At 39.9% G+C, this 27,196-nt stretch overlaps 1 protein-coding gene across 1 annotated transcript in view; it reads left to right on the plus strand.

Moving 5' to 3' along the window:
• Nucleotides 1–14,405: 14,405 nt before the first annotated feature.
• Nucleotides 14,406–27,196, plus strand: part of frmpd2 (FERM and PDZ domain containing 2) — a 33,146-nt gene continuing 20,355 nt past the window's right edge. Inside the window, exons 1-15 of the mRNA XM_034201101.1 lie at nt 14,406–14,526; nt 15,097–15,260; nt 16,811–16,876; nt 16,970–17,149; nt 18,892–18,967; nt 20,642–20,729; nt 20,908–21,055; nt 22,175–22,246; nt 22,799–22,973; nt 23,143–23,275; nt 23,354–23,492; nt 25,343–25,495; nt 25,587–25,772; nt 25,999–26,158; nt 26,957–27,149. Of these exons, the coding sequence (XP_034056992.1) occupies nt 14,406–14,526; nt 15,097–15,260; nt 16,811–16,876; nt 16,970–17,149; nt 18,892–18,967; nt 20,642–20,729; nt 20,908–21,055; nt 22,175–22,246; nt 22,799–22,973; nt 23,143–23,275; nt 23,354–23,492; nt 25,343–25,495; nt 25,587–25,772; nt 25,999–26,158; nt 26,957–27,149 (2,054 nt within the window). The remainder of the gene's footprint in view (nt 14,527–15,096; nt 15,261–16,810; nt 16,877–16,969; nt 17,150–18,891; nt 18,968–20,641; nt 20,730–20,907; nt 21,056–22,174; nt 22,247–22,798; nt 22,974–23,142; nt 23,276–23,353; nt 23,493–25,342; nt 25,496–25,586; nt 25,773–25,998; nt 26,159–26,956; nt 27,150–27,196) is intronic.

A 27,196-nucleotide genomic window follows, 5' to 3' on the forward strand; every position in this document is an offset into this window, starting at 1 on the left:
TTTAACACACCATCGTAGCGATGGCGATGTTTCAGGTGACTAATCAGGTTGGAAGTATTATAGCTCGTTGCCTTTTTCCCTCCTCGTGGAACTTCTGCATTTGTTAATACAAATAGCAAGCGAACTATCTAACTCTGAAGCTTTGAAATAGTCCCATACTACCGGCGACATGTTTGTTTACTGTCCTGGCTTCACGGCCGCACACCATTTACGTCACAGCCAGGCACGAGTTAGGGAGCGCTGGGTTTGTGAAGAACTCCCCTCTTCCTAAACCACTAATACCACAGTACTGACAAAACGGGAGGAGCCGAGTAAAAAACAAGCGCCCCTCATCCCAATCCACCCACACCGCAGTATTGTTTCTTACCCAAAAAATATATTGTATATTATCGGGGCTATTAATACTGGTATCGGGTTTATCGGGATGATCATAATTCCTAATATCGGACCGATAATTATCGTGCACCACTATTAAAAACGATTATCCATTTACTTTGAAAACATAACTTAATGGAGAAAAAAAATGTGAACAGTATGTTTTTAACAGTTGATTAACTTGAACTTTATAATTCAACTGAAAAACCAATAAAAAAAAAAATATTAATAAAAAAAAAATTAATAATAAAAAAATAATCTTTATATTTCGATTACGTTGTTTTCGTTGCAAGCCATAATCGTAATTGCGATTAAAATACGATTAATTGAGCAGCCCTACCATGAAGACTTTTATGAATCTTACTGAAGCGCAGATCAGATGGTACAGTATGCATGTAACCGGCTATAATGACTTCTATCCAAAGGTCTGTGATGGAGGACGCAGGAAGCTGGCTTTAAAGCTGAAGACAGGGAATCATTAGTGGAATTTGGAGCATTTCGCTGAGGAGGTCGGCTTTGCGATGATAGCTGTACGCTGACCCCCCCCCCCCCCCCCGGATATCTCTGACTACCACGTTTTCTTTCAGTATCCATTAGCTTCTCCTTTGCTATCCTCTGACTTCCTATTCTTGGGAAACCGCTCCTTCCTTCACTTTCGCTCTTCACTTCCTTTTAAATATGGAGTTTTTCCAGCGTTTCATATCACGAACTTCTATCAAGTTGGTTCTATAGATCAATACATAGATATAACAAATGAAAACAGAACCACAACTACATTTACAGCGTCAGGAAACTGATCACATTGAACTCCCTTCTCTTCCTCTTGTTTTTTTTTAACCTTTCTCTTTCCTCTCCGCTGTCTCTTTGACTTTGATCATAACGCTATCTTCTGTTAGCGCAGGAGGACCTTATCAACCGTCTGCAGCAGAGACACACTGTGCAGACATTCAGGGATTATGAAAAGCTTCACGGAGGACCCTGAACTCCTCTCTTATCTTACAGCGAGAGACACAAAAGGCACTAGACTAGAGTTCTAGACCAGAAAACAAGGTTTGTCGACTAATGCTCGTAATGTGGAAGCAAAATGAACAAGAGTGAGTTACCAGCAGTGTTTCCGCCAGACCAGGGCTGAGAGGGCGTCGACCTCGAGGGGGTGGGGTGACGTCACGTGACTTGAATTTTGAATTGAGCCGTCCCTTATAGATAGAGGGTGTTTCTCAATGTCGAGTAAAGCTGCTGCAGAGCCACTACAGGGTATATGCAGGAATCCTGAAGTCAAACGTAAAACCTTTTAAAACCCTTTCCATACATTTATGGACACTTTGCTCTGCTAATATTCTGCTTTTTGGAATAGCTTCAGTCCTCCAAATGAATCTAAAAAGGAGGCGTTCAGGGACAGTGCTAAGCGTAGGTCACCCAGCCCGAAACAGTATAGCTGTAGCTATGGGAGTAAAATATTTTGAGGCGTTAAGCTAACGACAGAAGTGCCAACGATGAAGGACTTTTAAAGCAGTCTGGGAAGTTGTATCACCTCTGATGTAGAAGTTAAACTTCTACATTTAAAACAGACCATCTTCAAGTTAGCCAGTGAGATACTTAAAAACTATTTGATGTAATTGGTCTTTACTCAAACAGGAATCCTGAAGTCAAATGTAAAACCTTTTAAGACCTTTTCCATACATTTTAAGACCTCATCGCCACTTGGAGTTCTAACCGGTTACCTTGGCGACACACTTTACCTCACATTGACTATATACAGTATTGATTGTCCTTCCTCCTTCTCTTCCAACCATTTGGACGCAGACTTGCATTTCCCCATAACGATGTTGCTTAGCAACCGGCGTAAACGGACCTTCGCGCTATCAAGCAGTGAGCGTGCGATGTCCTGTTCTGATGACGTCAAACCCAACGGGATGCCATCAATAAACTACACAGAATCACACTACACACCTACGCCATGACTACATTCAGGCAGACTGTAGAATACAACCTCTTTGGACCATTCATATACTTATTGGAAACAAGCTACAAAATGTAATACCTTGGAAAATGCCCGTTTATACTTTTTAATAGCCTTCATTTTCGCTAAATTGATTTATCAACTTTTAATACTTTTTAAGACCCCGCGGACACCCTGCACTATTTCAAGTATACTACGTCATCGAGTGGCGCCGAAGGACATGTGCTACCAAGCAAGCCTCCTCGACATTGAGACACGGCCACTATCTCTTTACGTATGCGCACACACACTTTTGAATTGCGCCGTCCCTCCCTTGTACTATCTCTTTACGTCTGCCCCTCCAACAGAGGGATGTCCTAGTAGGGCTGCTCAATTATTCGTATTTTAAATCGCAATTAAGATTTTGGCTTGCAACGGTTATGAAAACAACATGAATTATACTTAAGGTTCGGGGTAATCAACTGTTAAAAACATTCTACACATTTTCTTTTCCAATAAATTGATGTTTTCAAAGTAAATGGATAATCGTTTTTAATAATCGTGATAATTATTGACCCAAATAATCGAGATTATGATTTTTGCCATAATCGAGCAGCTCTATGTCTTTGTCCTTTTCGTCATTTCAAGCGATAAAAACTCTCGATCTTCTCTCAAATGATTTTATTTTTTGGACGCCCTCGGCTCGAGTTCAGGGCGTTGCAGTCAAATGACGGCAAGACGCCTCCCTGGTGGAAACGCTGGTTACCAGCAACATTTTGAGGCCATAATCGGCTGGCAACATATACTAAAAGTTAGCATAACACATGGATTTGCTTTGAGTCAATCGAATCCTTAAACTCGAAGACCCTCAAACATGCCCACACATATTCAATGCAATCTACAAGAAGATAGATTCATTTATTAAATCGTTTGGTGTCTAAAATCTAGTAAGATAATACAAAAATGTCCAAACTAGTTTCTAAAAATCCGAGGTGATGTCCTTAAAACCCAAAAAACAATAAAATCATAGAAATGCAAGAAGACCTCCACATTTGAGAGGCTTAAGACCGAATCTTCGGCGCCTTTTGCATGAAAAAAGAACTGAAACGTTTAACTAAATATCTGCAATCATTTGTCTATCAACAAAAACATTAGTGGACCAATCGTCGAAGCTGTAGCCAGACTCTGAGAACTGATTTGCACGATTACGCCTGCTATATTAACTCTATAAATAATGTCCCTATACATCCATAGTACTCGAGTCTAATGGTGCATATCATCAAATCCTCAGAGCAGCAGCAAAAATGTCAACTCCATATGCCGCTGGTATCTGACTGCAAACAGACCAGAAATAACACGGAGGGACTTCCACGAGGCTTTTCAGCAAATGTCATTCGATAAATCAAATATAAGCCGCAGTGGAGAGAGTGTGTGCTCATGTCATGTTCTACCAGGCCTATTTAAACACCGCAGTGTGTGTGTGTGTGTGTGTGTGTGTGTGTGTGTGTGTGTGTGTGTGTGTGTGTGTGTGTTAGGGCTGCTCAATTAATCGTATTTTAATCGCGATTACGATTATGGCTTGCAACGATTACGAAAATACCGTAATCGAAATAAAACGATTTTTTTTTTAATATATATTTTTCTTTTTTTGGTTTTTCAGTTGAATTATTCTTAAAGTTCAGGGTAATCAACTGTTAAAAACATACTCTCCAATAAATGGATGTTTTCAAAGTCAATGAATAATCGCAATTACAATTATTGACCCAAATAATCGAGATTATGATTTTTGCCATAATCGAGCTGCCCTAGTGTGTGTGTGTGTGTGTGTGTGTGTGTGTGTGTGTGTGTGTGTGTGTGTGTGTGTGTGTGTGTGTGTGTGTGTGTGTGTGTGTGTGTGTGTGAGCTGATGTTAGGCTTCAGCAGGACATGATTTCCTCTCCTGTTTGGAGGCAGAGCTGCAGACATTGAGGTGGATGTGAGACTGCAGGATCTGTGGCTGCATGGGGAAACAGAGCTGAGCGATTTGACAGTGTTTGACAGTGTGTGACAGTGTGTGTGAGAGTGTGTGACAGTGTGTGAGCCACATTCAACTGTTAGAGGAGGAGAACACAGCCAGGTCGCACGCAGAGTGAATGAGTGAAAGCTGTGTGATGGTTATCGAGTGAGTTCTGCAGGTTTATACAAAGACGTAAAGAAATAGAAGATAGGAGAATAACAGCCTTCTACGGGAGATGAGCTGCAACAATTGGTCAACTAATCATTTATTAGATGAACAGAAAATCACTGCAAATGCATGCTAATCCAGCCAAATACTGAACTTCTATCAAGGTGGTTCTATAGGTTAATGCATAGATATAACAAATAAAGACAGGCCCACAAGTAGATTGAATCTGTCTGCATAGCGTGGGCAGCAGAACTAATTAGTTGGTAGATGGACAAAATAAAAACCCATTTGTGTCACTTTCAAAGTAATTCTGTACGCAACAATAGCAAATATCACTGTTTCTAAATGTGGAGATTATCCTGATTCTCTGTTTTATATCATAGTATACTAAATACAAGATTTGGAGCGACCAAATAAGAAATGTAAAGGCTTTGTTTGGACTTCCAGATGCAGATTTATCCACAATAAAATGATAGTAAGTTGCATCCCTAGGCCTGCCACCTTCAGGGGTTAACATCAGGTCATTCTTATCAAAATCGCACCGAGGCATCAAACTGAAGCTTTATCACAGACTCCACTTATGTCACGGTTGATAAAAACCACCGTCTGATGTGAAGAAATATCGTCTGATACTCAAACAGATAACTGTGTCACAAAGTGTCAGGCTTTTGTCTCGATTAACCCGTGTCTCCCAAACAGCTGTCCGTCACCCTCTGTCGTCAGGTATCACAAATCAGCTCTTCGTTTCTCTGAATGTAGAGACTTTACTGACCGGGTTCAAGATGAGTCCACCGGCAATATGTCGTAGCTTTTATCGTCGAGCTGCACACATTCAGCTAATGGCTGCTGATGATAGCTCATAAGGGCCATTCTGTGCCAGACATCGGTACCATTAAACACACTAAACCACATTTAGTTACCGATCGTCTAAAGGGGCTATTTAGGGGTATTTAAGGCGAGACACCCCAGGTGAATAGGGTAATTTTTTTAACTTAAAGGTATCAGCTAGAAATTTCTCCAGTTAATTACTTACAATAAGGCAATTGTCTTTTGTATTACAAGTTTTCTGAAATAGCATGTTTAAATATGCAAATGATCTATTATCTCATTAAATATGCACATATTTTAACACATTTCAGGAATCGAAATCTGAACTTTGGATAAAGCCAGATTCAAAATTCTTGTTTCATTTTGTAGTCATATTAGTATCTAAGCCTTTTACAGAAAGGATTTTGGATATCTCTTTGTATCACTCCATAAATCAGAAAATACTGTCAACAGCCCTAAAATATCCATTTTCGCCATGTTTTTCAATGTTGTATAATTCAGGCTATGAATGATATATGAACAAACCCTTATGTAAAAGCCTTCATAATATTGATAGGAATATAACTGGAAGGTTTGGTGTATGTACGTGCTACTGAAGTTGACATTTCGAACTCAGAGTAGGAGAAAAAACTCATTTTGAGAAAACGACCTTTAAAGATTGCAGTGAGGCGCTAGCTAAACCCTCCTGTTCTTTGGATGACAGCTTGCGCATCGACGCACTCCGTGAAGGTATTTCATGTTCAGGGTCATTTTTTTTTTATAACCTTGCTTCGTGCAAGTGACAATTGTTGTTGTCTTCTCTGTGAACGTTTTTTTCGCCGTTCTTTTGGCATTTTGAGATTTCAATTTCTAGCGGAAAGCTAACCAGGAAGTGTTTTAGCACATCACGTGACGCATCTGAACGAATCACGTTGTCAGAAATTGACACCAGCCAATGAGATTTCGTTTCTTGGTTTAAGACCCCTTTGTGCTTTCACGATTGGTTGCTGATACAAAGGAGATGACCATATTTGGATCCGATGAGATTGTGCAGGAGAGACGGAGCTTTCCAGCGATACCTCTGTTGACATGCTGCACACAGCGGTCGCGGTACTTTATGTTACGTTATAATGCTAACTTTTGGTGAATTTAGGAGAAATCTACAGACGCAAATAGACAAACTATAGTAACATAAACACTTAAATGTGTATTTTGTACGTTTTCCTTCCAAAAGCCAGAAAGAAAACATGTTATGGAATCAAAATAGCACAAAATCTCAAAATTTACCAGTACTTGAAAAACGATGTTTTTGCCTGCCGTGTCTCGCCTTAAACTCAAACTTCCTACAATCTGATAACCTGAGAAGCCGGCTTGTTTCACACACAACCATCCGAAAAGCAGTCGTTGGTACATCTTAGAAACCGTGCAGGAACTTGGAAAAAGGTGACTGAAAGAACCGTATCTCGATCATCGTGTTTCACAATCAATCAGATCCAATATGCCGGCATCTCCAGTGTTTCATAACTTGAAACCGTACTGGATTTGTTATGCCTCGTGATCCCTTTAATACAGCTGCCATGCAACGTCAACAACTAAGGTGCAAATCATTCAAGAGGACACAAAAACAAAAGGATATCTTAAGGTAATAACCGTGAAATGGAGAAAAGCAAATCAAGAAACTCAGTGGGCATCAAAAGAGACAGGCATGCAATCAGCTGTTTGCCCGGTTAGCGGAGTAAATCATACATAATGTACAAACTGAACTCAGCTTGCTTGTCTTTAAAACAATAGCTGCTAGAGGTGTTAGAGCACACACACACACACACACACACACACACACACACACACACACACACACACACACACACACACACACACACACACACAGACACACAGACACACACACACACACACACAGAGGAGGATCTGAACACCATCCAAAAGGTGTGGAAAGAGGCGACCGAGTGTTTGAACTGTGGCACACTGCTGTTTCATTTCATCAGCACATGCCACAGTGTATCCGTCTTTAAATCGAATAAAGACTACACCCTAAGAGGCAGAATATAGTATGCAACCGTGAGTCAAATAAACCGACCTGTTAATGGGGTTTCCATACAAAGAGGTGCACATGTTTAGCATGGAGGACCTCAGAAATCAACTGTGGTACAGCCATTAAGATACAATAACCCAATATTGACAAAGGATCAACATCTCTCAGTCTCAAACATCTCCAGATATGAATGTGGAAGTCATGTGGTCTCATAATCCCATCTCTAGCTTTAGGGGCAGGAATCAGATTTCTAGGCTTTGACCACTGCTGTTCTCTTGGCAGGTTGTTTCGAAAGCCTTGCCCCCACTGTGTGTGCAGTGCATTCTGGGAGATGCATGTTAAGGCCCAGACACACCAAACTGACCAAAAGTAAATATCCTGCATATCCTAATAGCTTAAACACAGGAAAGGATGTTTGTTTACAAAGGGGGTGTTGTTGTCTTTAGGTGACAAACAGGAAGTCACAGCTTTTTAATCACACATGTAACTTGTTGTTCTGTGACTGGCGAAACGTGTGTTAGCATTTCAATGGGTTCACTGGTGGATTCCCAGTCTGGTTACCTGCTCATTTCTATGTGTATTGCATTTACACCTATTTACAGTAACATGTATGAGACAAATGTGTGTGTTATGGGGCCAAAAGTGTTGATAATAGCATGCCGAATATATCTATATATACATGTACATTTGAAATGAACTGTTAAATTCATAAACATGTTGAACAAATGCAAGAACAACATGCTTTCTTTACTTTTTGGACATAAACTAGAATAAATAAATTAAAAAACAATGATATAAATATTATTATACATCAACATAACAATAATAATGATAAAGAAAATTAAAAACCACAGTGTCCACTTACATTATTTGTTGTTTTCTCTTTTAAATGATGTTTAACTGTCAACATTATGTATATGTAATTAATTTAACTATGACTTTTTTATTGTAACTTTGTTTTATATATTATTATTTCTTCTTCTTTTGGGGGTTTTACATTTGTGTAATGTCTTTTGCTGAAAAAAACGAAATGCCAATAAAAATATTTAAATATATTCAAGTGAGTTAACGATTACTGCGAAGGATAACGCTGATTAATGCTAATGCATATAATACATTTATATTAAAATAATAATAAAACACGTAGCCTCTCTCAGTCTGGTTGCCTTTTACCAGTTAGGCCAGACCTGCTGTTGTGGTTGCCATGTATATCGTAATAACACCTATCTACAGTAACATGTGCGAGACAAATGCACGTGTTACCATCCCAAAAATGTTGATGAAACCACCCCAAACATGTCTAATGTGAAGAAAAACCCCACATGGAGCTCACCCCTCTCCGTTCGATTCCAACAGCCGCAGTCGGCGCTTGCAGGTCGGTCACAATCCGGACGTTTTCCCCTTGTGTGTGTGGAGGAAAAAACAGCTCTTTTTAATCCTTTTTTTCCAGATACACTCCCGTTTTCCTCACACTAGCATGTCAGGGTCATGGCAGAAAACATGTGTAGCTTCTGGATAACCTAATCGTTGTGCTTCCGTGACAGTTTCTGCCATTTCATACCAACGTCGTCGAAACCTTGCGATGTTTCCTGCTGCACAATGAGGAGCAGGGGTGCGTTCAAGACACACTGCGCGTTCCCGGGAAAACCGGAAGCGACGGTTTTGCAACGTTTTGAAGTGACACCGAAAACATAATAACTATTTTACTTTTTAACTGTCTTTATACATATACATTGTATTTACAAAAATAACAACCAAATATACACATATTTGATACATGATTACACGGGATGTAGTCCACTATCAGAAACCGGAAGCAACGGTTTGCAATGTTTTGAAATGACACCGAAAACATATATTTACTCAACTTTCTTTTTACATCTAGATATTGTTTACAAAGAAACAACCAAATACTCACATATTTAACACATAAATGCACGGGATTTAGTCCACTATCAGCAGCTAAAACCCTCTTTAACTGTGCAATATGGTGATTTATTAGTATTAAAATATATTAAACTGGATTGTACAGTGAAAGAGGGTTTTAGCCGCTGATAGTGGACTAAATCCTGTATATTCATGTATTAAATATGTGTGTATAAGGTTTTTACCGAGTGATGGTCGAGTTATTTCCATGTATTTATGTGTTAATCATGCAGTTGCAGCATTAATATATTTCTTAAAGCTAATAAACCACAGCAAATATTGTACGCTTATACGCTTTTTTATACATAATTGTTTTCATATATTTTACATGTATTTTACACTGTACACATTTGCCAATTTTACATTAATGTGTTAATGTGTAAGAAAGCATTTAAGATGTTTTATAGGTTTATTTTGTGTCTATTTGCCTTTAACAGTTGAATAGCTGTAGCATACTTTTCAAAATATAACAGGGCATTATTACATTACATTGCATTTAGCTGACGCTTTTATCCAAAGCGACTTACAATAAGTACATTCGACCAGGAAGACACAACCTTGAAGAAAACAGAATCATATAAGTACATCAGGTTTCATAGAGCCAAACATTTCAAGTGCTACTCAACTGGCTTTAGATAAGCCAGTCCTTTATTAGTATATAAGTGCTTTGTTAATAATTATATCGCTCGAAGTGGAGTCGAAAGAGATGAGTTTTCAGTCTGCGCGGGAAGATGTGCAAGCTATCTGCTGTCCTGATGTCAATGGGGAGCTCATTCCACCATCTTGGAGCCAGGATAGCAAACCCACGTGTTTTTGCTGATGGGAACTTGGGTCCCCTTCGCAGCGAGGGCGCAGCGAGTCGTTTGGCTGATGCAGAGCGTAGTGCACGCGCTGGGGTGTACGGTTTAACCATGTCCTGGATGTACGAAGGGCCAGATCCATTCGCAATGCTTAAAGGTTTAATGAATTAGAGATTTGCAAATTGCAACTCATTGATATACATATTTGAATGAAACATTTGAGTGTATTCTCTGTATTTTTCTGGGACATGGTTTCAATGGTAATATAAGTAGACTCACCATATTTTAATTGCAGAACTTTAAAGCCAATACATAAAAGAGTAACTTGTATTTCCAGGCTATGAAGAGTAATAGCATGTAGATATTTTTGTTATAATTGACTGTTTACTTAATCCAAATGAGTATTTTAAAAATCGTGAACACAGCCCCGCTAGTCAGTATGATTAACTGTTATCATAAGTGTCAATTTGACTCATATGAAAGCCTACAGGCACATTCAGGTATCACCTTGACATTTCTCCTGCATGTTGGTGTGTTAATTATTGCGTGGGCTGAAACGGTCAGGCGTAAATCCAGACTAAGTTACAAGCCCTCTAAATGTGGCCGGCGATAAAGTGATGGGTAAATGGACAAAAACATGATTAAACTGCAAATAATCTGCCCATAGTTTGCGCACAAGACAGAAAAGAGCAGAACCAACCTTCAGATGAACATATAGGTCAATTATTTAAATTGAGTTTTTATATAAATCCCTTTTTTCTCACTTTAAGTAACATTAAGAACACATTTTCAAGCACTGTGTCATGGAAGGATATATCAGCCGTGACATTTGGGTATCTCCCAAGCCATTTGTAGTGGCCAATCAACCTAATCTATGTAAGGTCCTAAAGGAAAGTGGGATAATCAATGTGTCACTTGTGGTTGGAGCCTCAGATTAACACCGTGCCGCCTACAGTGGCTTGGTGCTTTGCTGCCCCATCTGCCGTTAGCTAGCCCTGCAAATCCAATTATGTTCTTACGTCCCCAAGTCTAAAAATAGTTGAAAATGAACAGAATCGCAGGAACATACGTCACGTCATTAGTAGTGAGGAAATGATGTTAAAGAGCTGATATGTCCTTTGTGCGGAGACAATTAAGCTGTCAATTAAGGAAAATGACTGTATGTTTTACCAGCCGCAATGACTGACAGTAGCACGAGGATAAAAGCGATGTGGTGGAATGGCAGCAGGGGATGTATCGGAGGAAGAAGGATTAAAGTGGCGGATGTCTGAAGGAATTTAAGAAGAATCTCCTCAGATACCGGATGAAATAAGGTAGGCCGCGTTATGTCTTTAAACCAATATAATGTCTGTTTCTCAATAAAACACCTGTACTGTAGGCATTGACATGTTTGCAGGCACATTGCTTAAGGGGGTATAAGGTGCAGGAATTCTTAGTTATTCAGTAGCTATAATAACACAATTTCAATCTGGGATGTGAGAAAATTCAATAAGAACAAGCCTAACCCTAACCCTAGCCCTCCTTTTAACGTTTACTCAACTCACACAAGATAGAAGCTGAAAAGTAGGGCAGATATCTCTGGAAAAATCAAGGAAACAAACAACACAAAGTAACGCGTATATTTGTTCAATACGACAAATAAGTAGTGTAAATTATACGTGTTTATTTGGTATAATTATTGCCAAATTAACTGTAAAACTTGGGTATAACTACTTGCATTTCTATAGCCACTAATTATATTCTATGTGATTTAAAAAATCGAATAATAATAATTTCTCACACAAGACATTTTGACCTGTCATAGCAGCAAAAGCATATGTTTAAATCAAATATATATCGTGAGTTAATTTGATTTAGCTGCTTCATTTTCAGGGTCCTGGTACTCTGCATGCTGTCACTGTCAGGACTTATTAAGATGCTTTAAGAGAAGCTAGCTTGGACAACTCAAAAGGACTGCTGTAGCCTTTGCTAATTGTTTTGGCAACACTTGACCCCATGTTGTGTTGGGTGAATCAAATGTAGACATAACCTGATTACCAGACTTGGCAAACTGCAATGTAACCAGACATGCCAGTGTCTGTCTTTGTTTTAATTTGGTTCTTGTGTCATAGGTCAGGGAGTCAAATAGACTAATCAGCACAAATGCTGTACTCTCAATTCAATTAAAGCAAGAGGAAGTAGTTAAGTCATCAAGGTGGAGATGAGTAAGCCTTCCTTCTTGCTTTCCTTATCTTATCCTCCAAAATGAGAAGGAACTCGGGAACCGAAGACCTTGTCCTTGGATGGTCCCATTTCCCGGTTTTGGATGTCACTATTCTTACTTCTGTGTGTTTATGAGCTTTACGTCTTAATGTGGAACCAACAACGCTTAAAGGAACTATTTTGTTGTCGCTCAAAACATTTAAACAACAATTTGCTGTTTCTGAGCAGGGGGCAATCTCTGGTTCTGGCCTTAAACTTGGAATATTTCAAATGGCCAGCAGGAGGCAACTGCACGTGTTGCCAAACTACTGTAAGTCCACTGACAGAAGTCTACAAGAAAATTACCCTATATCTAACTTGATTTATTACCTCATGCAACATGGTAAACACGAGTGTATGGTTCTCAAATGCTAGTTTCAAGTCGTCTAACATCGGGATGTTAATTTGGTACATTTTGGTCACGATAAAGCAGGGGATGCTTCAGTATGTCCCCGTCTGGTTCCGTGTTTCCGTCTTGGAACCTTTAAAGTGATTTAAGTTCATACAATGTTATCGTAACCTTTCTGGTCCCCTAAAAAAGTATATTCTTTCTCTCCTGTCTCTTCTGATTCCACAACAATACCATTTTTAAATTTGAGGCTAAAAAAAGTGTAGTCCAGAAACCAACCACAGTCACAGTTGTTGTACATGTGGTTCAGGCTTGAAAGGTCATTCATGTTTTGCTAGCTGAAAAAAAACACCAGGCCACGTTATTATGTAATCCTGCTGCCCGATAGACAAACAAGCCAGGTTGAAAAACATAACCTCCTTGTCAGAGGTAATGAGATGATTATAATAAGACGCTTCCTGGAGGAAACATCCGTTCATTGATCTGATTGTCAAAACGATAAGTGAAAACTCAGATTACAGAGAGCCATGCTGATGGTCAGAGGGTTATGTTAATCCGGTTATTCATTGTAGCCATAAACTCATGTCAGTGGTATGGTTAGCAAACAAATAAATACCACAACCCTCAAAGGCTTGATGAGGCAATAGTTTCTTTGTGTCATTGAGAGGACCAATATGTTTGTAAATGGTTGCCTCCAACAAACATTGTGTCCAACATCTTACACACACCAATAAAAAGGCATATAATGTACAAATACTTTTTCACAACCTTTTAAAACTAAGACTGCAGCTTCTTCGGATCTTATAATAATTCATCGGTTCAAACTAAAAGTTAAACCTCCTGTTTGAATGTGAAAATAATTGTGGTTAGTATAGATGGCTTTAAACTGGTGGGGAAAGCAATTATCCGAAGTATTTGATGTGTTTCCAATTAGATCTAATGCCACTAAACCCTAAGCTCGTCCGTATAAAACTCTGACCTCTGAACGTTCACTGCGAACTTACTTAATGGTGCGATGCTAGCCTGAGGAGAAATCCTGCTTATTTAGAACTGACACTCCCCACAAGATTCAAGATCCAGGTAACAGTACTATTTCAGTATTATATCCATCATCAAGTAAAATTGATAGAAAAAATACTCACTAGCAAAATCACAAAGAATGATTGCGACATCATGAATTGATTTGATGAGTCTGCAAAACAATCGGTAATTGATTTCGGTGTCGTCCATTAAGTTTTGTAGATGGTTGCAATTGCTCTTTTTTGTAGAGGTAAAGTGAAAACATTTTTCTCATGTGTGTGTTTCTTATTTTTCTCCTTTTAACATGTCAAAACGCTGTGTAGGGAAGCCGTATCCATTTATTTTTCATGACAGAACCATCATTGCATCCTGTCACTGCATCCCAAAATAAATGACTTTGAGCAGAGCATGACCATGCCTTTGCCTGGCAACCGTAACCACTTCCATCACAGGGAAGTCTACACCCCTATGAACACGCTTCAGTAACCACCAAATCTATTTTTGGAATGAAGCTCATTTGCATTGAAGGGGGCCAACTTGCACCAAATGCCTGCATACTACCTAACTTAAGTGCAAATGACCAAAGGAGTACCAAATATGGTAGTCTCCGGCAGCACAGTAAGGGATGCAATTCACACTTTTCAGGTGCTCATTTCTTTGTGTTATTTGTGCAGCAAAGTGGCAACAAAAGCATCGCAATCCACTCTCCAATGTTTTGTATGTTTCCCAGCAGAATGGGTACATTTGTGACCCTGGCAGAAGTGTTGGAGGCCCGGGGATCACCACTGGATGAGGATGAGGTCTGGTGTCTGCTGCTTGCAACGACTGAGGCCTTACTGGACATTTCCAAAAAAGGCAACCACTCGTGCCATTTCCTCCCAATTCCCCCTCTTATCAGGGTGCAGGACTTTTGACAAACCAACATTTAAGAGCGCCCAAACAGACTAAGTCACCGGCTTGAGCTTCAATTATCAGGATCCATGCATTTATTATCCTTGCAAGAATGGAAGTAGTCATCACATACAGAGCATTTGGTACAACTAGTTCCTAAACAGTGTCCTTCACATGCTGATATACAAGAGAGGGAGTTACACAGTCACGGAATACCAGTTCAAAGCTGTATTCTATGCTTAGTTCAGATTAGCTAAGACCCACGTCAGAAATTATCATGCTTGTCATATGTCTATCTCCAGAGGCTGAATCATCATGTTAATCGTTGTCACATAGCATGCCTAGAACAGTGTGTCCTGATGCTCTTCTAGGTAATCATACATCCTGTTACCTACACAGCTACAGTTGGGATACCTTTGTTATCATGTGCTACTCTGATATTGGAAGAGTACATTCAGTATTTTCCCAACAGTATCCAAAAGAACCTCTTTGAGTTGGTAAATGGCATTAGTTTGAGTTTTGCCTTCTCTTTAGGTTCAGGCGACATGTTCAGCGTGCTGACCCCAGGCTCGGTGCTGCTGTCAGCCAATGGGAGTATTGCCTTTAAGAGCTGTGCACGGTATGAAGACGTGGCCTCCTTCATAGCTCCAGAGGTCCAGCCGGGTCACAATGCCTCCACCAGGACTGCAGCAGAAAAGGTTGGAAAACTGACTTGTTGTGAGGACGTCTGCTTCAGATTATCTCAAGACAAATCTGTGCTTTGTAGAGAAATAAGTGTGCATGTATCATGACTCAAAGTCAAAGTTAACTTTATTGTCAATCTTCCAGTTTGTGTGTACAGAGAGAGAGATCAAAATACTGTTTCCCACAACCTCGAATATAAAAATCAAATATATATAAAAATATGTGTGCAAATATGTATATACCTATAGCCTATACACACAATCAAAGACAAATGTTTACATATGCACACATTAAGACCTACATAAAAACAGAACAATCAATATACAAAATAACAGTCATTTCAATATCTTGAGAATGTGCGTTAGTGCAAGATTGGGTACCACTTTACAATAAGACTACCCTTATAAAGGGTTTACGAATAGTCTGTAATTCATTTATTAATTAGGTTGTGAACACTTTATAAATCATTAATAAGCTTTTATAAGACATGAGATAAACAGGGCAACTGTGACCGGTTGCTTGCCAAATAGTGAGCCCACATGGATCTGAACTGCTAAGCCTTATTAGAAACGGTAGTAACTCATTGATAAATGGGAATGTGTCTCACACTTTACAACAAGGCTCCCTTTTGGCAACTATAAATGTTAGTAACTCGTAAATAAATGGTCATAAAGAGATGCCAAGAAACATCAAGATGGATGGGGGAGAATCAACTTTGTCTTTATTAGGATCATCATTAGCACTAGCATGAGCATTGGCTATTCTTCCTGGGGTCCTCACACACTCAAAACATACATAAACATACATACAACAAAATTAAAACAAAACCAAACAGCTCATAATTTCATGCAATTTACAGTGAAATGAAGTGAAAACTAAAATGGTCATCCAATTATCGCCATCCTAAGGCCAAACAAAAGTAAATACAAATAAGTGTACATAATAATATATGCATACATAGCCACAGGCACAGTTCAAATTTACTTTGTAATACTTAAATATTTTTTTAGCAACCTTTTGAAATGTACTTGAGAATTTTCCTGAATGATGTGAACCGGTAAAGAGTTCCAGCTGATCATGGCTCTGTACTGTTTTCTGTCCCACTGTTTAGATTTGGGTAATACAAACCTTCCTTCTATTGCATGTCGTGTTTGATAGTTATGTTGTGCATATTGCGCTATAAACCTTTGTGATAATATATCTGGTAAGTGAGTCACTGTAATATACTCACTGAACAACAGATACCAAGGATACCAAGGATGCTGAAGAAGAAGATGAAGTACGCTAGGCAGCCAATATAAGGCTTAGTCAGCTTGCCAAAACTATGTTAGAACTGGTTTATAAATGGTTCTTAATGATTAATAAAGTGTTTACAACCTAATTAATAACCTAATTATAAGCCCTTTATGAATCCTTTATAAGGGTAGTCTTATTGTAAAGTGGTACCCAAGACTGTTCATAGAATGTGCATTATTGCAACTCTAACTCTTCCAGAGATTGTGTGTAACCAAATCCCTTGAATCAAAACACAAAAATGAACGTCTGACTAATTTCTTGTCCTCAGATGGTTGTGTACTCAGTGGGGATGACTCTGTATTGGTGTGTTGATTATCATCTACCTCAAAACCAGGTACCTTTCTCCCTTTTACATCCCTTGCTCATCCTTGCATATATTTGTAGTACTTGCACGTCATCCATTTTGCTGTCTCTTGTTTGCCACAAGCCGGTGCAGCTCAGTGCCCAGCTGGAGGGTTTGCTGCTGAGCATGTGTGAGGACGTGGTGGTCAGGAGAACGGACCTGATGACGGTGCAAGACACCTGCGAGATTCACCACCGGGCCGCGATGCTTCCCCCTCCTGAAAGGCTCGTCCGGCAGCTGGTGGAAGATGTCTACAGGAACTCTGTGAGTGGATGATGTTCGTTTGGTTTCAGATGCTCAGATGAGTTGTATGGAGCTAATTTCCTGCCATAACTCCACAAACAAACTAAACAAGTTGTACAAATGCCTTATGATTCACTAAAATAACTGTGTGGTTTGAAAATACAAAACACCATCTACAAACTAATGCATTAAAGGTGGGGTATTTAATTTTGGAGAAACCAGCTTGAGTGCGCTAGAATTTGAAAGTACGCAGCCGAAAAAAATCTGCCCCTTCCTTCAGACTTCCTCAGAGCCCCTCCTCCAACACACACGAACGCGCACATGACCAATGAGAGCACGAGATACATTTGTGCACAGATTTGAAGGCTGACAGGCAGGTAGGCCATCCAGTTACTTTAGCCGGGCCGGCTCAGATGATTGGTCGTGCTTTTTACAGTGCCACAGCTTCCACTGATGAAATGTTTTAATGGATTTATTGTCAAAGCATTTCATGTATTCATTGTTATCGGGATGTTAAGAGCATTCCATGGAATATAACAAAAAGTGTTTCTGAAATAAATTACATACCCCACCTTTAAGTCTTGCAAATAAAACTATCAAACAAACACATGATTTATTAGAAAAATGTAATGTGTTTGTTTGATAGATACATTCATGGGCGTAATTTCCACTGGGGACAGGGGGGACATGTCCCCCCCACTTTTCAAAATCCCGTTTGTGTCCCCCCTACTTTTCAAATGTGTTTATTATTATTTTTTACGCAAGGGGTCATCTTCACGGAGGAGCGTCTGTGTGTGCGTGGCACGAGCGCATTTTGTGTGAGGGAGAGAGAGAGACAGAGAGACAGAGACAGAGAGAGAGAGAGAGAGAGAGAGAGAGAGAGAGAGAGAGAGAGAGAGAGAGAGAGAGAGACAGAGAGAGACAGAGAGAGACAGAGAGAGAGAGAGAGAGAGAGAGAGAGAGAGAGAGAGACAGAGAGAGACAGAGAGAGAGACAGAGAGAAGAGAGATACAGAGACAGAGAGAGAGAGAGAGACAGAGAGAGAGAGAGAGAGAGAGAGAGAGAGAGAGATACGGGGGTTGTTGTTAGCATCTGGTGCTAGCTCGGAGCTAACGGAGATTAGAAGCCCCCCCCCTAGACGATGTGAGGTCATCACAAATAAAACAGGCTCACATGGAGAGGATACTAGATATGTTTGCGCACTCATTACACTACACATTTTTCTTGGATTTGTTAACACCGTAGTCCCTAATATATTTGTATAAAGGCAGGAAATTAAATTAAATCGAGAACACATGTTTCATTGCGGAGGACCCCCTGTTTTGTGTCCCCCCCACTTCTCAAACCAAAGTCCCACCCTTGGATACATTTCGTATTTGCAAAACTAAATGCATTAGTTTGTAGATGGTGTTTTCAAGTTCAAGGTTCAAGGCTTTTATTGTCATGTGTACACAGCTAAAGTTATGACAATTACAATCTTAGGTCACAGGCTCCTCCAACAGAGCAACAACAATAAAATAGATAATAGTGCAAGTAGATATAATGAAATAGAATATAATAGAAATGGTGCAGAATAGATATACAAGTAATTGGAATATTGATATATATATATATAAGTTGCAAACAGATGCATGTAATGATGTTCTTTCAAAAGTTCAGGTATTTGCAGGAAATTAGTTCCGTATGAGTTTTTTCTGTTGAGTTTTCTGATTGCACCATCTTTTTGAATGTTTGGCTTGAGCTGGAAAGTGATGTGTTTGCAGGTTGACCATGTGTCGATGGTTGAAAATGGATCCAGGCTAACAGACCGCAGTCAGATCGTCAGGGACAGATTACACAGTAAGAAACTGATCCCTTCCTTTAGATTAGGTTGAATTAAATTGTTCATTTTTCCTGTTTGCTACAGCATAAACTGTATATCTGCTCGGTAAACCGTGTTCTTCTTTGAGATACCAGAAACCAAAAGTGGTGACATGTACATGTAATACCTTTTTAAATTATACTGTGAGTTCAACCAATCAAATCTTGCATGAACACCCTATCATAGACAGGGCAGATGGTCAGGCGTTCTGGTCTGAGCCAGAAAGCAGCCTGTTACACAACACCAAAAAAACACACTCTGAAAAACCACTGATCTTAGCTTTCCTACATAAGTCTGTCTCCTTCTTATCTATCTCACAAACATCAACACATTGTCCTGCACCTTAGCTTGTTGAATGACAAGAAGCAGGGGCGGTTCTAGGGGGGGCCAAGGGGGCCAGTGCCCCCTAACACTGACCTCTGACCCGCCTGTGGCCCCCCTAACAATGCCAAAAACCGCAGGATTTTGTTGCTGTAATGTGAGATTGTGCAGACACCCTTATGTAAAGTAGAGATGTAACTGTTCATTGCCTTTATTTTTATATAAATATGGTGTTAGTGCAAACATTGCACTATAACTTAAGCTGAAGCTAACAGTAATAACTATAAGATCTATCTGAAATAAATAAGTGTACTGAAACAAATACCAATAACTGTATTGCATTGTTTTCTTATGCGCAATTACTTCATACTGTCTAGTTCTCTTTTTCGTCCTGCATTTATTGTGCCCCCCTCAGAAAATAACTGGCCCCCCAGTGGCCCCCCCAGTCAAATTGGTCTAGAACCGCCACTGACAAGAAGGGATGCTGAATTAAGTTAGTTTAATATGCTTATTCAATGTCATTGCAAAGCTTAAGATGAAAGATTTGATAGCATTTACATGTCTGTTGTAGCCTAGCTAAAGATGAAGCTACTGCTAGAACCTAGTAATCTTAGTTTAGCATAAAGACAATGGCTTGGCTCTGTCCAAACGTGAGAAACTGAACACTACTTATTTATAATCACATAAATGCCATTTTAATCATCTGTACACACATGGAAATGTTCAAGTTAAAGATATTTAAAGGTAGCTAGTAGTTACATTTGGTAGCCGAAGCACAGAGCAAAGACTGAAAGCATGAGCCTTGATCTGTCCAAAGCTAACTGAACCTGCCTCCAAAGGACCTTTAAATCTCATTAATTAACACTGTATATCTTCTTTGTTAGAGCTGAACACAAACGGCCGTGCGTAAAAGCCTCTGCTCCCAGCCAGGAAATAGGGACAGGCACATAATCCCGTTGACCCATGTGTTCTTTTTTTGACATACAAAATAGACTCTTAATTTGTGAGATTTAGAGGTGTGCGTAGGTAGATTTGTTTTACTTTTGGAGAGCACCAAAGCTAGCTAATACCCCTGTTTCTAGTTCATGCGCTAAGCTAACCGGCTATAGCCCCATATATCAGAGATCCCTTTTGTATGGTGAATATAAGGAATGTCAGGTTGCTGATTTACACATATCAGCTAGCCATGCTAATTGCTTCCCCCTCGGGCAAAGCTAGTCTAGACATTTACATGAACGTCTTCTTGTGTTTAGTTTACGCTAGCTAAGCAACTGCTGTAGCTGCACATTTAGTAAATTCATGTAAATATTGCATACCATTTTTATTTTCAGGAAACTCTTTTAGTAACTCAACATGGTCGCTGAAGAAGAAAATGTCTAGAACGTTCTCCGGGGTATCTTATCCATGCGAGCCTACAGGGTATGAAGCACTGCACACCTCAGTATGATATGCTGCTGATAATGAGAAAATAAGTAAAATGCTGGTTGGACAAAACCCTCAGTGAATGAAATGAAAAGTGGGATGTTTGAGCCATCTTTTCACGATTGTCAGATCTAGTTTTTCATCAGACTGAGAATGATAAACGTATTTTCCCCAGGCTTCCTTCTGGAGGTCGACACATGGAAACTTTCAGCAGCTGGCAGCAGCTGAACCGCAGTCCGTACATGGATGGCAATCGAATCGCAAACTCAATATCCCTCGCACAGTTCCAGTCCACCATGAGTCTGAATGACAAGAAACTGAAGGTGAGCTGGTACTGCAAAATATCATGTGACATAAAACTGGATTATTAAAGGTCTCCTATTATACTCTTTCTCATCAATATATTACAGGTCTCAGATATATACAGAACATGTCTCTGAACTGTTTGTCTGAAACACCAAACAGATCGTCAGGGGGGGGGGGGGTACCTTGGTTAGTAATTGGCTAGGGAGCCAAAACAGGAGCCAAAACATCGTTATGACATCATAAAGTGGCCAAAATCTGATCAGCTCATTTTCAGACAGGTCTTTATAGAAATGGATCAAAAAGAGAGAGAATCTTTGTTCCTGAAACTTTCAGAGTCTCTTTCCACAGAGGGGACACATGTTGATGTAGAAGAGACATGAAGAAGAGGGGACACATGTTGATGTAGAAGAGACATGAAGAAGAGAGGACACATGTTGATGTAGAAGAGACATGAAGAAGAGGGGACACGTGTTGATGTAGAAGAGACATGAAGAAGAGGGGACACATGTTGATGTAGAAGAGACATGAAGAAGAGGGGACACATGTTGATGTAGAAGAGACATGAAGAAGAGGGGACACATGTTGATGTAGAAGAGACATGAAGAAGAGGGGACACATGTTGATGTAGAAGAGACATGAAGAAGAGGGGACACATGTTGATGTAGAAGAGACATGAAGAAGAGAGGACACATGTTGATGTAGAAGAGACATGAAGAAGAGGGGACACGTGTTGATGTAGAAGAGACATGAAGAAGAGGGGACACATGTTGATGTAGAAGAGACATGAAGAAGAGGGGACACATGTTGATGTAGAAGAGACATGAAGAAGAGGGGACACATGTTGATGTAGAAGAGACATGAAGAAGAGGGGACACATGTTGATGTAGAAGAGACATGAAGAAGAGGGGACACATGTTGATGTAGAAGAGACATGAAGAAGAGGGGACACATGTTGATGTAGAAGAGACATGAAGAAGAGGGGACACATGTTGATGTAGAAGAGACATGAAGAAGAGGGGACACATGTTGATGTAGAGGAGACATGAAGAAGAGGATTTTGTATAATAGGTCCCCTTTAAGTCTTGGGATTGGGGAGTTGACAGTATAATATTTGTATTATTTGTTATCTGTTGCAGGAAATGGGTCCTGAGTTTATTAGGATGTTAGATGAGCCGCTGGTTGTCTTGGAGCTGCCTGGATCCATCTTGGTGAGTTCTTTAAAACAGAATTTAAATAGTGAGAGTTACTGAAGGTGTGTCGGTTATAAACCACAAAGACTATTTTTGACCGTCCAAGCATGTTGATCGAGAGGTTAATTTACAGTTTAAGGGTTCATTCAACAGGGCAGCCAAAAGGAGGCTTTGGCCAACATGTAATCAAACAATCAATTAAACTATTTGGAAATCAGCCAAATGTGATTGGAGACTGACTTTTGACCTGATCAAAACACCCAAATATCCTACTAGTTAATGAGTGTTGGGCTATGGACAGCTAAATAAACCAAATCTGATTTCAGAGTTTGGGATATTTACAATATTTTAAAATGGTACACCTTGTCAGCAAGAACCTCTGGATGATGATGATGCTAACATTTGCAAGTTGAGAATCTTGAACTTTCTTAACAAGTATTTCCTTATTAATAATAAAGCATTACTCTGCAACTGCATAGACCATTTCTTACCCTGAGCATATTCAGCAACCATCAGATTGTTTTTTTAAAATTAAATTCTGTCCTAAAAGTATTTTTTTCCCCTTCGCAGTCAAAAAAAGGGAAATCTCCGACCACGCAGAGAGAGCTGAGTGTGGTGATGCCAAACGGTCAGAGCATCCTGGTGAAGTGTGAGGTGAAATCCAGAGGAGGGGACGTCTTCGACATGATCGTGGCTCACTCCAACCTGGTGGAACATTTCTACTTTGGCCTTGCTTATATTGATGGTAAAGACGTTTAGAAAAATGAATGAGGAAGTATTATTGAGAAAAAAACTAGGTTTCACACATTTAAGGACATGTTTACAGAGAATTCCCAAACAAATTGGACCCTGAATCAAAGATGAAAACTTGTATTTATGTAAACTCTATGTTCCTTTCTCTATTTTCTGGTCAGATAACGAGTTTTTCTTTGTGGACAATGACACCAAGATTTCCAAAGTTGCTCCAGATACCTGGAAGAAAGTGCCTACCACCACCTTTGTCCTTTTCTTCAGAGTTAAATTCTTTGTGAAGGACATTTCACATTTGTAAGTATTTCTCTTTCTGTTGTTGCTACCAAACGTTTCCCTGGTAATCCTTTAATGACATGCGGTCTTCTCTATCAGGCACAAACAGACCCGCCACCAGTATTACCTGCAGCTCAGGAGAGACCTTTTGGAGGACAGGCTGTCCTGCCATGTGGAAACGGCTCTTTACCTGGGAGCTCTGGCCCTGCAGACCGAGTGTGGAGACTGCATGCCTGAGGTTGTGCACCACACATTATTAAACATCTGCATATCATTGTTCATTTGACTGACATTTACATAATTACTAAATCAAAATTGTTACAAAAATATCACTCGTCACCAGTGTTGTGCTAGTTACTGAAACAAAAAAGTAATGAGTTACTGTGAAAGGTAACGTTTTCGTTACTTGAAAAAAGGGCTCCCATTAATGCCCTTATAGCCTTCATTTCAGTACTGTTATTGCATTGGAGAATAATACAATCTGTTGATCAACTTGACATGCATTATATGCAATCTGGATTGCATCGATATTAGCTGGCTTTCCATTTCTGTATATTCTTTCTCCAGGTAGTTGGAAAAAGTTTTCCGTCCCATATGCCGTGTGCCGCCCGGACATGCTATCATGCTAACTAGCTCCCTGAAAGCGGGTGACTCCACTGTAGCAATAGCCCGCATGTGTTCTACAACATACCGTGCAATGGCTTTATCGACTTTTCCATGGCTAGCAGTCCCTTGGTTAAAATCCAGCCGCTGCTGCTTAGGTGGAGGTGGAGTGGCGTCGGCTGAGTCTCTGTGGTCTTAGCTACTAGCTTCGTCCCAGCATGTTGTTTTTGCAGATGTTTTAAGAGATTTGAATTACTGGTTTGGGCAGTAGATAGGATCTTTGACCCGCCAGGACACAACTTACATTTAACTAAAACGTTCTTTTCTTTGTGCTCGACAAAAGTGAAATAGTGAGAATATCTCCAGGTGGAGAAACTAGACTTGAGCTCCGCCGCCGCCATGATAGTCTTGTTAGTAAACAACACAAACACGCCCACGGCGCGTCTCCGCATGTGACACAGGAAGTATCCAAGTACATTTACTCAAGTACTGTACTTAAGTAAAGTTCTCATCTCTGTTCGCCTGGCTGTTGACTATATAAAAAAAACTAACGGAGTAACGCACAATGTAGTAACGGTAACTGAGTTACTGAATTTTAAAAAGTAATGCGTTAGAGTACTAGTTACTGTCAAAAATAACGGCGTTACAGTAACGCGTTACTTTGTACCGCGTTGGTCCCAACGCTGCTCGTCACCGGCTCAAGCTTCAATTTCAGGATCCATGTATTGATGATCCGCTCAAGAATGGAAGTAGTCATTATACAAAAAAAAGAAATTCTGACTCTCGAAATCTCAAAATTCTCCCTTTCTCTAAAAATTCTGAAATGTTCTCTCAAAATCTGAAATGTTCTCTCAAAATTCTGATTCTGACTTTTTCTCAAAATCATTTTTTTAATACTTTTTCTCAAAATCTCAAAAATCCTGACTTTTTCTCAAAATCTCAAAATTCTGACTTTTGCTCAAAATCTCAAAAATGTTAATAATCACTCATCAGCGGCTTGAGCTTCAATCTCAGGATCCATGTATCTGTGATCCTCTCCAGAATGGAAGTAGTCATCACATACAGAGCATCAACTAGTTCCTGAACAGTATCCTTCACATGCTGATATCCAAGAGAGGGAGTTACACAGTCACAAGATGGAGGAATAGAAAGCAGTATTCAATGTTTACTTCAGATTAGCTCCACGTCAGAAATGAGCATGCTTGTCATATGTCTCTCTCCATAGAGGCTGAATCATCATGTTAATCACATAGCTATCATATGCCTCAAACAGTCCTGATGCTCTTCTAGGTAATCACACATCCTGTCATGAACACAGCTACAGTTGGGATACCTTTGTTATCACGTTACTCTCATATTGGAAGAGGACATTCAGTACATTGTGGATCGGAAATGGACGACGAATGCAAAGGAATTACAAAGCAATGACCTTAGTTATATTTCTGGTATATGTTTCTCTAAAAGGTTTTGATTTGTTGTGTTTAGGTGTACGGTAGAAACTACTACCGCCCTGACCAGTATGTCTCCAAGAGCGTGATGGAGAAACGTGCCTTGCCTTACATTCAGGGAGAACTGCTCCGACTTCACACCAACAACACTCAGATGCTCCCTGATGAATCAGAGCTTGATTTCCTCAAGGTAAAATACAAAAATATGTAGGGTTCAGGGGACTCATTGCTGCAAATCCCTCTTACATCAAGTAGTTACACACCTCTGTTTGTTGCTTTAGTTGTGTCAGCAGTTGCCTGAATACGGCGTGTTCTTCCACCGCGTGATGCGAGAGAAGAAGCCCTTAGAAGGAGAGATCATCCTTGGGGTTTGTGTCAAAGGAGTCATCGTCTACGAGGTTAAAGATGGCTGCAGATCCACCAGTCAGATGTTCTACTGGAGGGAGACAGCAACCATCTCCTCTAATGTGAGTGTGATTTATTTCATCACACCATGCAATATTTCACAGAGCCCCAGAAGGGATTTGAAGTAAAAAAAATAGATGTACTTTTGGGAGAATAACACAACATTTTCATTTAGGGTCTCTACGACAGCTATAGCTTCTATTATAACGATATTGGGCTGGAACTTCCCTTGTTATCAAGAGAATGATCTCACTTTACAAGTAACTCCTTTCCTTCATGTTCCTGCAGAGGCGTAAGTTCACGGTAGAGAGCCGGGGCAGCAAGAAGAAGTACAATTTCATCACGGAGAGATCGAAGATAGCCACGTATCTTTGTAACCTCTGTTCAGCTCAACACAAATTCAACAATGAGATGAACTCTCGCCAGATCAGCCAAAACCTGGTCTCAGGTCAGTCGCTGCACCATGAATGCTGAGTTGACATTTCTTTACAGCAGAGTTATGGATCTGTGAAAACAAAATCAGGCCTATAGGGCTTTACATAGTGAGTGATGTGAATTGTTCCAATTTATGATTGACAAATGCTGTCATCTTTTCCATATTGTAAATATCCACGAGATGTCCATCCATCCATTTAGAGCAGGGGTGTCAAACTCATTTTCATCTTGGGCCACATCAGCATTATGGTTGCACTCAAAGGGCCGGTTGTAACTGTAAGACTATATAAAAATACATATATAAATGTTTAATATATATAAAATAATGTATTATATTACATTATTGCCTCTGCATTGGATTAATATCAGATAGGGTAATAACTTCATAATTAACTACGTCTGAAAGCAGAAGCCTAGGGCAAATAATTGCAAGTCTCTTCAGTGAGAATGTCACAAAATGATTTTTTTTTTTAAGCCAAATTCTGGAAAAAAAGTCAAAGAAATTACATTTTGAAAAAAAAGTCAAATTCTGAGAAAAAATGTCAAATTTCAGATGCATTGTGGGACATGTAGTTTATGGGCAACGTGCTTCTGTAAATCGGCCTGTAAGCGTATAATAAACATACTATATTCTTTGCAAAGCTCTTGTGGGGCCGCATGAAGTGAAGTCACGGGCCGGATCTGGCCCCCGGGCCTTGAGTTTGACACCCCTGATTTAGAGCAAAGCCGGCTTTTAATGATGAAAACTTGTTTAAAGGCATTGTTTTAACTTCCCAGAGATAACTCCATATTTCTTTGCGTTTACCTCCAGATGAAAACACAGGGCGGTACGCAGAGGTTTCTCCCACTGAGAGCAGCCAGCTGAAGTCCGTCTCGTGTTCGGAGACGCCGCAGGACGACAGCGGTCTGACCACGCCTCAGGAAGGGTCACTGAACAAGCTGTGTGATGACATCACAGCCAGGATCGAGAGCCGCATCAAGCAGCAGCGCCTCAATGAGCAGAGGTAAGAGGACTAATGGGTTTTAATGGGTTTGCACAATTTCATAATAC

This window comes from Gymnodraco acuticeps, unplaced genomic scaffold (assembly GCF_902827175.1).
Source record: "Gymnodraco acuticeps unplaced genomic scaffold, fGymAcu1.1, whole genome shotgun sequence".
Classification (NCBI taxonomy): domain Eukaryota; kingdom Metazoa; phylum Chordata; class Actinopteri; order Perciformes; family Bathydraconidae; genus Gymnodraco; species Gymnodraco acuticeps.